Source organism: Nestor notabilis, unplaced genomic scaffold (genome assembly GCF_000696875.1).
Source record: "Nestor notabilis isolate BGI_N333 unplaced genomic scaffold, ASM69687v1 scaffold10144, whole genome shotgun sequence".
In the NCBI taxonomy this organism is placed as follows: Eukaryota; Metazoa; Chordata; class Aves; order Psittaciformes; family Psittacidae; genus Nestor; species Nestor notabilis.
In genome coordinates, this window is record NW_009925160.1 from 3,205 (window position 1) to 15,518 (window position 12,314).

The 12,314-nt window shown below is 43.9% G+C and overlaps 2 protein-coding genes across 2 annotated transcripts in view; one reads left to right on the forward strand and one right to left on the reverse strand.

Annotated features, from left to right (window-relative positions):
* The first annotated feature begins 570 nt into the window (after positions 1 to 570).
* On the forward strand, positions 571 to 10,029 carry NUDT5 (nudix (nucleoside diphosphate linked moiety X)-type motif 5). The gene is made up of 9 exons (XM_010012918.1): positions 571 to 764; positions 4,496 to 4,563; positions 5,673 to 5,725; positions 6,711 to 6,818; positions 7,354 to 7,449; positions 8,384 to 8,485; positions 8,896 to 8,904; positions 9,611 to 9,664; positions 9,923 to 10,029. The coding sequence occupies exons 1-9, from the start codon at positions 702 to 704 to the stop codon at positions 10,027 to 10,029; spliced, it is 660 nt and encodes a 219-aa protein (XP_010011220.1). The 5' UTR covers positions 571 to 701.
* Positions 10,030 to 11,899: 1,870 nt separating this feature from the next.
* The window catches only part of SEC61A2 (Sec61 alpha 2 subunit (S. cerevisiae)), a gene marked incomplete at its 5' end in the record, with an annotated part of 2,707 nt that continues 2,292 nt past the window's right edge, over positions 11,900 to 12,314 (reverse strand). The window contains one exon of the mRNA XM_010012919.1: positions 11,900 to 12,283. Within this exon, the coding sequence (XP_010011221.1) occupies positions 12,097 to 12,283 (187 nt within the window). The remainder of the gene's footprint in view (positions 12,284 to 12,314) is intronic.

The following is a 12,314-nucleotide window of genomic DNA, read 5'->3' on the forward strand; positions in this document are numbered from 1 at the left end:
AGCATTGCTTTGGGCACGTGGTCAATTGCCTTTTGGACAGTGTTAGCCACATCATTCCCAGTAAGCGTGACTGACGTGCTGTGGTCACGCTAACTCCATGTGCCACCTAGGCTTGCAACACAGGTGACTTTTTGACCTTGTTTTTGGGGAAGGATTGAGTCATTTAGGTGTTTGTGATGCATGGAAGGTGGAGGTAGGCTCTAGTTCTGATTCTTTCTCAACAGCAGACAGATTTTACCACCAAGATCTTGATATAAGGTTTTTTTTCCGCTTTAACAGTGGAGTGCGTAGGCCTGTTGTGGTAGTGCTGTGTTGACAGAGCACTTCACCCACATCAGGATGAAACAATTTGACTGAAACGGATCAGTTTTGTCTCTGTGTGTGTCTGACCTTTGAATAGTTAAGCAGGGTGTCTTCAGCCAGCATAGCCACTTGGCAGCCAATTGGACTTTTACAACTACGTAAGTCAGGGATCTGACCCAAAATTCTGCTTCTCCTTTGAATTATTTGACTCTGAACCCATCAGGTGGAGCTGAAAACTGAACTGACTTGCCATCACATGTCCCTAACTTTCTCCAGCAAGTTTTATTTGTTAATTTAGAATGCAGAACCTTTTAACTTTTCTCTGAAAGCAAATATTGACTTTGTTTCATAGTAACCTGGACTTCGCTCAGGAGGGGAAAAGCCTGGCATTCCGGAAAATGGCAGCTGAGACATCCACAGAAGTTCCAAAAACTGCTAGACAGTTCGTCCTTAAGGAAGAGGTACAACATGCTTGGCTTTAGCACATGTTCTGTTGTTAAATAACGATTTGAGACTAATCAGAGTTTGGTGACTGCAGAGTAAGAAATGCTGTAGATGCTGAGTGTTTGTAAGAACCCGTTCAATAGATGAAACACTTCTTCCTGATGAGCAGAGAGTTTCAAAGAGGGTGGCATTTCTCTGTATTGAAATAATCAATATTTATCAATGGGGAAAGAGGAATCTACAGCGTTGCATGATTTTAAGCTGCTTTGGGAGGGGGACTTTGCAGCTGTTTCTTGTGTTGTCTGCCCAGGCTGTTTGCAAAGTTAAGTAGTAATGCTGATACCTCTGAGAGATTACAGTCGGTGGGTCATGATGCTCAGCCTTGGTTTCCATTCCTGCAAGATTATGAACCACTAAGAGTGAGCTCCTTAACATTTAGGACTGTACCTTCTTTGATGCTTTCTGAAAAAGTTTGAATTTAGAGAATTGCTGTTTAAAGACATTAGTCAGGAGGTAGTAAGAGCCTTCAAATAATATTGTGCTCACATCTTCACAGAATCAGAAGATATTAAGTCCCAAAGAAGGAATTTGGAGGTAATTCTGGGTGTTTATTAGAAGCACCCTCATTTAAACTGCCTCTATTTGTTTCTCTTCTACTTTGAGTAAATTCTTAGAAGTTAACCTTCGATGTTAAAGTGGCAACAGCATCACACTGTTGCTGTAACACGAATGTAGTTTCTTTTATCCAGCATTCCTTCCTTGGAATGAACACCCAGTCTTGTAATTTCTCTAGGTTTCAAGGTAAAAAAGCTTTTCAGGTGACAAAAGACTTGTGTTGCTGGGATCTGTTTATGGCTCTTCCCCTGGGGTGGTTGTTTAATATGAACATTTCTCAGGCATAAGGGCTTTAGGTTTTTTAAGCTTTTGGGGTTTTCTATTAAGACCTGTGTTCTTGCAGGCAACATTTTAATTTTATCCTCTTTTTTTCATAATGCCTCTTAGTTCCTCTCCTTGCTGTTTAGTTTGTTCAGTCAATCTGTGGAATTAATACAGGAAAGTATTAACCATGCCTCTGCCAGTGGCCCTTATATTAAAAGTGGTTCTGTAACTCTTCAGTAGCTACATGGTATGATGTTGGAACATCTTCTTCCATCGAAGTGGGGCTGATTTTGTTTTATTCTTCCTGTTTCTGGGAGCTCTGTGACAGGCTAAAAGCTGTGCTTAGGAATACCTGATTGAAACCAAGACATTTTGTTTGAAGTTGTTTCTTTTGTAACCTACTTTTTATTTTTCTTCTGTCTTTTTGGAGCGTGGACAGGTCTCATTTCTTACAGACCAGGGATTTCTTTTTATCTTAAGATTCCTGGGGACAATGATGTGATTATGATTTCAGCCATTTTCCCCTTTCTGCTTAGCAATAACTTGGTGACGGGGGAATGATCCTCCAGTTCTGTTGAATGCTGCAGTGATATGGGACCACCTATATTCCATCTCTGTGTTCTCTGCAGTGTTTAAAGACATTCATGAACACAAAATATTTGTCTGTGTTTACTGCACTGAAGTATATTCCTCTCTTTGGACAACCACTGGAACACGATTTTCATCTATTTTTCTTTTGGATCTTCCTGTGCTCTAGTCCTGCAGTCCTGTAGGAGTGAATACAAAGCTACTTAAAATATACCTAAATGCTTTCAAACTGAATTACTTCTTGTCTCTGTAATGAGCACAATATACTTAATCTCCTTTCCTGCTAATGGTTTTGTGACCACAAAGCCATTAGAAAGCCCTTTTGAGAACACATAGCTCTCCTTTTCCAATTCCTGTTATATGGAAATATATTTCCAACAGAAATGCCAGAACTCCTACATGTAAAATACCTGTGGCAGGTTTACAACCATGGGAGTGCTACTGTTACTTCAACTGCCTGTCAAATAGTTCTTCTGAAGAACACCTTACATGAGTTCATCCACCTCACTTATAAATTCCTAGATACTTGTATCACTTCTGGTTTGCCTTCTGCCCACAACTGATGCTGTACTGTGCTTGTGTACCCTAATTAGAGCTGCATCATAGGCTACATTTTGTTTCTCTACATTCTTTTTTTAGTTGGTGAATCTCTCACTTTAAAGTTCAAGATCTGCATGGCCACACAGGCCCTATTTGCTCCTAGCCTGCACTAGAGCATTCCAGTCTGCCAGCCACGTGAATGACCTCTCAGACTTCATCCTTTGCTACAATTTTATGTTGTGGGTTTTTTTCCCAGATCCTCATTTCAAAGAATCATCAAATCATAGAACAGTTTAGGTTGGAAGGGACCTTAGAGATCAGCCAGTTCCAACCCCCTGCCACGGGCAGGGACACCTTCCACTAGAGCAGGTTGCTCCAAGCCCCTGCGTCCATTCCCCCTTGTCCCGTCACTACTTGTTCTTGCAGAAAGCCCCTCTCCAGGTTTCCTGGAGCCCCTTTAGGCACTGGAGCTGCTCTAAGGTCTCCCCTTCAGGAGCCTTCTCTTCTCCAGGCTGAACCAGCCCAGCTCTCTCAGCCTGGCTCCAGAGCAGAGCTGCTCCAGCCCTCAGAGCAGCTGGAGCCTCGCCTGGACTCTCTCCATCAGCTTTACATCCTTCTTATCTTGGGGGCCTCAGAGCTGGGCACAGGACTGCAGGAGAGGTCTCATGAGACCAGAGCAGAGGGAGAGAATCACCTCCCTTGACCTGCTGGTCACGTTTCTTGGGATGCAGCCCAGGACATGGTTGGCTTTCAGGGCTGCAAGTGCACATTGTTGGTTATGTTGAGCTTCTCATCAACCAGCACCCCCAAGTCCTCCTCAGGGCTGCTCTCAGTCTGTTCTCTGCCCAGCCTGTATGAGTGCTTGGGATTGCCCTGACCTTGGTACAGGACCTTGCATTTGCCCTTGTTGAATTTCATGAGGTTTCCCCTTGTTTACATATGCTCCATTGCTGTCAGCAATGTGTCTCATTCGATTCATCACTCAATAGGAAGTGCTTTGTTCATCTTCCCAATTCCTTCTGGTTTCTGTAGTCAGACCTATGGCCAACTTGATACAAAATCCTGCAGACCATCCTGTCTGCCCATACCTTCAGCAAACCTTAAAATACAAGTTACATTAAAAGAAGTAATTTGCTGGGCTAATACCCAGGGCAAATAAACTCACTTAGCTCAGAGAAGACGCTTTGTAATAACATTAATGCCAAGCACTCAATCAGCAGCTCAGAAATCCTGAAGGGGCATCACTGCTTACAGCAAACAGCAGTTCCACAAGGCCACAGTCTGAAATCACAGCAAGAAACATTTCAGAACAATTTGGATTTCAGTCTTGCATGCTCAGGTACAGGCCATGCTCTCTGATAAGTAGGCACTCATGATCACCAGTGTAGCTGAAGTCTGTGCAGACCAGTCACCCTTTTTCATCTGAAACATGACCTTTGCAAATGCCTTCTATAAAGATAAGGACTTTTCAGTACATAAAATCCCAGAGGATTCATTGAAACTTGCTTACAAAGTCACGTAAACTTACTGGGCTTATCTTCTGTTCCTATTCAAGAGCTTGGAGTAAATGTGTTTTTTCTGGATTAGCTGCAGGAATGTTGTTGCACGGTCCTGCAGGTATTCCACTGGTGAGACTTTGTCCTCAAAAGCATCCAAAAATAGTTGTGTTGTTTCTCCCTGTAGTTCCCATGTTGTGATTAATCTTATAATGTATTTAACCAAATAAAATTCTATATTTTAGGTAATTGCAGAAAGAAAATGGTTGAAGCTTGAAGAAACAACTTACACTGATCCCTTTGGTAAAACCAGGTAACTGCCTCTCTGGCATTTCAGATTCTTATACTGTTCCCAATCATACGGCCGGCCTAGCCACAGGCTGGAGAAAGGAGCATTCCAAACCTGTTACTCAACACAAGATGAGAGTTATTCACTCTCCAATTCCTTTAGAGTTTGTACTGTTCAGAGAAAAATAACCTCTTACTCTAGCAGAAGTGCTGGCATGTGGGATTGAACTGGGCTCCTCAATCCTTCTGGGCATGTTGGTTTACTTGGCATTTCCAGTGCCTTGCAACTGTGCAGAAGCAAGTTCTAGCCACGCAACTAGACTGTGATGACCAGAGTCTGTCCTATTACTTTTTTGGTTCTTCACTGAGGCTCCTTTTCTCCTGCTTATGGTGCTGAATCTTGTGTACTACTGACAAATGACATTATCACTCCTGTCCAATCCTTTTGTGTGCCTTAGTTCTACTGTATTTTTCTAGCTGTGACAATGTTGCTTTACTTCCCTCCCCTCGATGTGTTAGATTCTCTGCTGCTGGCTTTCTCGAGTGCCTCCCAATTGATCAGCACAGAAGCCTTTTAAAAAGTAGCCAAGATTGGAGTGTTTGTGAAGGGATTTTTATTGCTTGTGGATTTGAGGGTTTTACTCATCCCATTGCTTAATTTGGGAGAGAAGCTTTGGTCTTCCCTGCCTGTGTGCTCCTTGTATGCTCATGTAACTGAGCTAAATATATTTACACTATATACACCTTATGTAAAAGCAGGATAAAAGATAAAATGCACACGGTCTTGTTACAAATCTGGCATGGTTTATGTAGGAATTGCTTTATTTTTTGCACTTTTCCAGGATCACTTATACAAGACTTGCCTGTTTTGTGACAATCACTCCTATCTTTCCTTTATTTTTACTGATCTTAAACAATCCCTAAGTAACTATATTCTTTCTCCCTCCTTTAAATAGGCTGAACAAAATTATACTACAGACATTTTACAGAGCCAGCATATGACAGGGCCTGCCTAAGGCTGACTGCTTGCTTGTAGGGGCTCACTGTGTGATGGTCTATTTTGCTTCTAAATGAAAATATCAAGACTAGAAGACAACTTATATCTTCATTTGTTCTTTCCTCTGTGTTAAACAGAACTTGGGAAACTGTAAAGCGTACTAGCAACAAAAAGGGGGTCTCAGCTGATGGTAAGACACTGGTGCTTTTTGATTGCATTTTTACCTGTGAAAGATCTTCTGATAAACTCACAGACCTTAGAGCAGCTTCCAGTGCTTAAAGGGGCTGACAAGAAATCTGGAGAGGGGATTTTTACAAGGGTTTGTAGGGACAGGACAAGGGGGAATGGCTTTAAATTGGAAGAGGGGAGATTAAGGTTAGATATAAGGAAGAAGCTCTTCCCTGCGAGGGTGCTGAGGCGCTGGCACAGGGTGCCCAGAGAAGCTGTGGCTGCCCCATCCCTGGCAGTGTTCAAGGCCAGGCTGGACACAGGGGCTTGGAGCAACCTGCTCTAGTGGAAGGTGTCCCTGCCTGTGGCAGGGGGTTGGAGCTGGATGAGCTTTAAGGTCCCTTCCAACACAAACCATTCTGTGATTCTATGAATGAGTGAAGATGTGGAACAAATAGCTCAGCAGTGTTTGCTATGCCCCTGAGCTAATGAAATGCAAACTTCAGTGTTGAAGAGCCAGAACCTTACTGGTAGGAGTGTTTTCCCAAGATCGTTTTATTCACTTTAGAACAGTGCAGCAATTTCAAAGAGGACCTGGGTGCCCTGGCAGAGAGTAGCTCACAGACTGGTGAATTGGGTCTGCTGTGAGGGGCTTGGAATGCAGTTCTCTCTGGGAGATGATTTAGCCATGAAGGGAGTGTGTAGGGGAGTAGGCTCTCAAACAGCCTGCAGGCAAGAGAGCACTTCTGTAGGTACTGGTGGGCTGAGGATCAGTCTTGCTTGGTACATGTGGCTTTTGTTTGCTGTTTGAAGATCCCATTTTGGGCTTTTATCTCTCACCATGCTTGATAGAATGAGGTTAAATCCATAGTTCAGGATTCTGGAGCAGGCATCTGAATGTTTACTTCTCAGAGTAACAGTGCTTGTGTTCCTTTCCAGATCTAGCACCAAGTACCTTCTGCTATGCTCTCATTCTATGTACTCGTGTCTTCCGTGGCTATTCGTAGGTGTCGCAGTGATAGCGGTACTACAGAGAACCCTCCACTACGACTGCATTGTCCTCGTGAAACAGTTCAGGCCCCCAATTAATGGCTATTGCTTGGAATTTCCTGCAGGTAAGTGCTTGGAGCATTAGGATGAGTCACAGAAAGCTGGCAGTTAAGTGTGTTTAGATGTGCTTGGAGTGTCAATCTCAATAAAGTAGCTCTAACTGGAAAACCGTGGTGAGCTCTGTAGCTCAGTGTGCTATTCCCAAATAGGAATATTTGGTGATGAAGGGTACAAAATGGGCTCATTTTAGCAGATTGGAGACATTTTGCACAGCAGTCTGGCAGAATATTGCATTTTCCTCCACTCCTTAAGAGTCAAAGCATTTGGCTTCTTTCCCTCATGAGGATATTAATGCTGTTTCCTGGGAAGGTGGCAGATAATCAGCCTGGGAAAGCTTCTGCAGACAGTCAGTTGAAGACGTGGGCAGCAGCCTGATGAATCCAGGAGCTGGAATCCTGCCTAATGCTTCAGTTTTATCCCTCTGTAAAAGTAGTGTAGTGAGGACGTTTCACCTCCTCCCTAAGGCTGGATTTGATCTGGGATGGGTGTTGTGGTCAAGTGCTTGCTTTTAATAGTTCCTGTGTGTTATTTATCCCACAGGCCTCATTGAGGAAAATGAGACTGCAGAAAGTGCTGCATTGCGAGAGCTGGAGGAAGAAACAGGGTACAAGGGGGAGGTCGTTGAATGTACTCCAGGTCTTTGCTTTGTCTTTTATTTCCCACCCAAAGCTAATTCTGCCTTTTATGGGTACTCTAAATGTCTGCAATACTCTAACAGACAAAGAGCTGTGCAGGAAAGCCTACATAGATGAGCAGGGAGCAGTATCCCGTGGCTGGTCCTTGCTGAGTCAGTAGCTGAATTCCTCTTACCATGCAGGACTGAAGTGACAGTTTGATGTCTATAGGGGAAAACTTTGCTGTTAATTAAGATCCTTGACACAAAACCCAATTGTTCAAGCTGTGATTTGGCATTTTAGTAGAAAGGTCTAAATTGCTGGACTTACTGTGAACAGCTTTTGTGAACCTAGGTATGAAATGATAGCTACGTGATGCAGCCTGAGTGGAGGTCACCTCATGCTGCTGTGGGGGGAGGCGACAGCACTCAGGTTCTACAGCCAGAAAGGAGAGAATAATTGGAGTAAATCCAGAGATCCTTTGGAACATGGTTGTTGCCAGTCCAAAGCAAAATGAAGACAAAATGAGGATCACAAATAAAACTTGAGAAGGTAGAAAGGTGAGGCAACTTCCCTAGGGTTTCAAGTAAATGTCATTAATAGTTGAGACTTGGCTCTTGATTACCAGGTACAACACGCTGGGGACTGAGATGGAGACAGATTAGACTCAACTGAGGAAGTCTATAAGACAGTTGTAGTTCACAGTTTAATCTGCAGCCTGTGGGATGGCAAGTAAACCCAGCTGTGGAAAACAAGTCTTACAAGGGATCTGTAAAAGCTCTGAGAGCACAGAAACCTGTGAAGACAAACTTTTCACAACCCTTCCAGCCTGAACATGTGCCAAATACATGTTCTTCTACTGTATCAGATGCATTTCTATGAAAGCTTTTGGTAAAAAGTCAAGGTGCCTGACTTGTGCTTTTGACAACTTAACTTCTGCATGTGCTTGTTGGCAGCTCTCTGCTTGGACCCAGGTCTGTCAAACAGCACCACACACATTGTGAGTGTCACCATTAACGGGGATGAGGCCGAGAACACGAGACCTAAGCAAAAACTGGGTGAGTTTTGTACCATTTGTTTGAAAATTCAAGAGGGTAACAAAAGGATGGCTTTGAAAGAACTGTCCCTGCCACTGTGGGGACATCTGTCCCAGCTGATGTAGGTGCTGGACATCCTTGAAATCATATCCTGCAGTCTAGAGAGGCAGACCTGTGCTTCTTTGCTAAACTCCCTGGGGAGGCCTCGATGTTCAGTGTCAGATGTTGGCAAACCCACAGCGAGAAATCTGGGTGCCACACTTCAGTGAGGGCCATAAGCACTTGTGAACCTTGATATTCCTCTTAGTTGTGGCTTGACCTTGGAAGTAACTCCAGTGTCACTCACAGTCAGCTGTCGGAATGCTTTTTAGTTGTAAGCTCTGTGTATGTCAAAACCCTTCACTTGCTACCTTTTCTTACTTTCCTTGCAGATGATGGAGGTACGTTGGGTAACTGCTCCCACTGACAGCAAGGTCAAGAGTGAGCTGCGTATGGCAAGTTTTACTGAGAACATGTCAGTTAAAACTGGTTTTTATTTGGGCTTGGTTATCTCCTGGCCCTAATCAAACATGCATGAGACTGACTTTGTCCTAAACATGGGGTGTTACTGCATCAGTTCTCTCAAGCACTGCACCTATAGCACTAGTATCTCAGGACATACAAATTACTGAATCCACAGTAGGTGTAGAGGAAGCCGCAAAGACAGTGAATTCAGGTGGACAGGGGAGGAGTAAGCCAACACATACTCATCAAGAACAAACTCTTTGTGCTGTTTCGGTCTTCAAATGCATCTATAGTCCATTACTGTACCTGTATAAACCAAACAAGAATCCACTTCAGTACATTTCCCATTTCTAGAAGGGAGAAGGTCTCCCTTCAGTAGGGTTCTGACCCTCCATGGCTGTCAGCTACACTGTTTTTCCCGGTTTCTTTCTGCCAAACCTGTTTTTTAATGACCCCAGTCCCTGCCTTTCCCCATTTAACCAGCCTTTTGGCAATATATGAAGGCTCAACAGCTTTTGGATGCTGATGAGCATGAAGTCAGTTGGTTTTCTCCTTCTAAACTGTAAGAAACAGGACACTGAGGTTACTTCCTGTACTGTTTGCGAATTTAAAGGTGTGTAACACTTTTTTGTTCTCTCCTAGAATTTGTGGAAGTTATTTCACTTCCAAAGAACGACCTACTGCAGAGAATTGATGGTAAGAGCTTGCTGACGTGTTAAATGCACTCAGAGAAAGCCTGAGCTTCCCTCCTCACAGCTCCTCACGTCCTTTCTCATCCAAGAAAACTCTGTCTTAAAAAGCTGTGAGAGACTCAGCCAGGGAAGAGCTAGTGAGAGCATCAGGTGGCAGCATGAAGAATCCATGTCTGTAATGCTTTGTTGTAGTGAAGGAGTTGCATTGCTGTAGAGGAGGAGTTTAAATAATCTCACAGATTGTATTTTTCTTGCTTTCCAGAACTGGCAGCAGAACAACACCTGGCAGTGGACGCCAGGGTTTACACCTACGCACTGGCCCTCAAGCGTGCGTCAGAAAAACCACTTCAGGTCCCTTTTATGAAGTGAGAAATGTAGTTGGAAACTGCTCGTTCGGATGGCTCGAAGTCTGACTCTCCTTGTAATACAGGTCCTTTGCTTTACTTGTAGAGCAGAAGTATTTGTAGGAATGATTCTGGTATTTTTATCTGGAATTAAGTAACTAACAAAAAGCGTCCCTTCAACTGCTCAGGCTGTCAGGCCTTGACTGAATAATGGTAATAAAAATGCTGTTTAATTTTCAGAGCGGCTCATCCCTCACTGTGTCATCACTGCAGTGTAAGGAAGATGCTGAAGTGACTGTAGTTGGTGGTGTACCACCGCCTGTTAACTCGAGGTGGGGGCAGGAACAGCACCTATCTTCATCTCTTGTCCCCACACACCAGCAGCGAAACAACCATCCGTGATTCCTCCATGACAGCACAGGGACACGGGGACACACTCTGGCTGCAGTGTTTGAAACTGCCATTTCAGGAACTTCCTTTTGTGCTTCAGACCTGAGGGTGTTGCTTCCTTGTCCCAGTTTTAACTAAACTATCCAGAAAAAGCATATTGCTTGGTTTAGCTACAAAAATCACAACTCTGGCACCAACACAATGTCACAGCGTGCAGGACCCAGACAGGGGGTTCTGTTTGAGGCATGAACTTATGTGCCTGGCAGCTCTACATGCCACACACACACACACGTGTCCCCAGGCTGCCCATTCCCTCCCATTACTTCTGGGTAAATCTTCAGTGCATCTGTGCACAGCTGACTGCTCCACCGTTGCTTAAAGGTTAGGATATAAGAGCTGTAATAAACATATCCTCTTATCAAAGTCTTGCTCTGAAATGAATCTGGGTGAGCATGCATAATTAGGAAGACTTTTCTGCCTTAGAAATGAAGCAGAAAACTTTTCCTGTCATAACAAACAATGAAGCTACTTTCAAGTTAAGTATGAGAGAAGACAGAAGGAATCAAAACGTGAAATCAAAGGGAAAAAGGAATTAGTTACAGCAAAGCAGAAAAGCTCAGTGATTTGAAGGGGAGGAAAACTGATTTTAATTAAAGCTGCTAAAAACTGATCAGAATTACATTCTAGAACAAGGATGAAGAGGAAAAAAAGGAGCCTTCCAGCCCCCCCTCACTACCAAAGCATGTTAGAAACCATCAGAACCTGCAGCTGAATCACATCTTGCACGGATGAGACACAGGAGAGAGCTTAATTAAATAAGTTTATTGTCTAACGTTTACAGTTGTACGTTGCCGCCGTAAAGCGCGACAAAGATCTGCAGCAGGAACTCCTCGTTCCCCCTTTCCCTCCCCCGAACACTGCTTGAGGAACCAGGCCTTGTTCTTTAGACTCACAGAAGCAAAGTGGACGTGAAGTTTCAGTGGCACAGCTCGCACGAGTACATGTTGAAATGAAACGACGGGGCTGACTTAGCGGTGGGACAGCAGCTGCCACCACACTGTCCCCCTCACAGCAAGGCAGGAACCCAACAGCCCGGGCCTTGTGATGCAGCAAACCCACCCCAGAACCAGCTCCCGGGTGAGATGTGTATCAGTCTCTGGTAAAACATCTGATTGTCCACCCTTAGAGCTATGAGAGAGGTGCCCGGGTGGAGACAGCGCAAAGGAAGGAGTGTCCAGTTCAGTGATGGGGAAATGCAAGTTAAAAAAGTATAAAAAACCAACATAAAATACAAGCTCCAGGTACATTCTGTCTCGTGGCAATCTGAATTCAGATCTTTTTTTTTTCTCCTCTTAAGGACAGGGAAATAAATTTAACATCTGAATGCTGTGTGCAAAAAGTGTTTACTGACACCAAACTGATACATTTGAGCATCTCACTGCAGCGTCTGGACAGCAAGGTAGATGAACTGATTTCCAGCATCACAGGCAACACTAGATAATACTTAAACAAGATAATGTAAACTTGATTCTTAAGGCAGCTGGTACTAACGCTGCTCACAGGCGTTGCTCGGTGCCCACTGCAGCAATGGGCCACGCAGCACTTGAAAACAAGTCAAAAGAAAATAGCATTATTGGATTAAATGATGCATGTTGTCAAAATACTTTCCCTTTCCACACAAACCATGAAATATTTGGGACATCTAGAAAAATAATGCACCTACTCCTCCAACCTCAGCCTGTTCTTTTACAAATATTTCAAAGTACTGATAAATAATAGTGACTGCCAGCAGAATGCCAGTGCCCGAGCCAATGGCACCCAGGAAGTCAGCCAATACTGAAAGGGCACCGATGCACAATCCACCAAATGCAGCAGCTGTAGGGATATACCTGCACCACAGGGCAAGAGCAGAGGATGCAG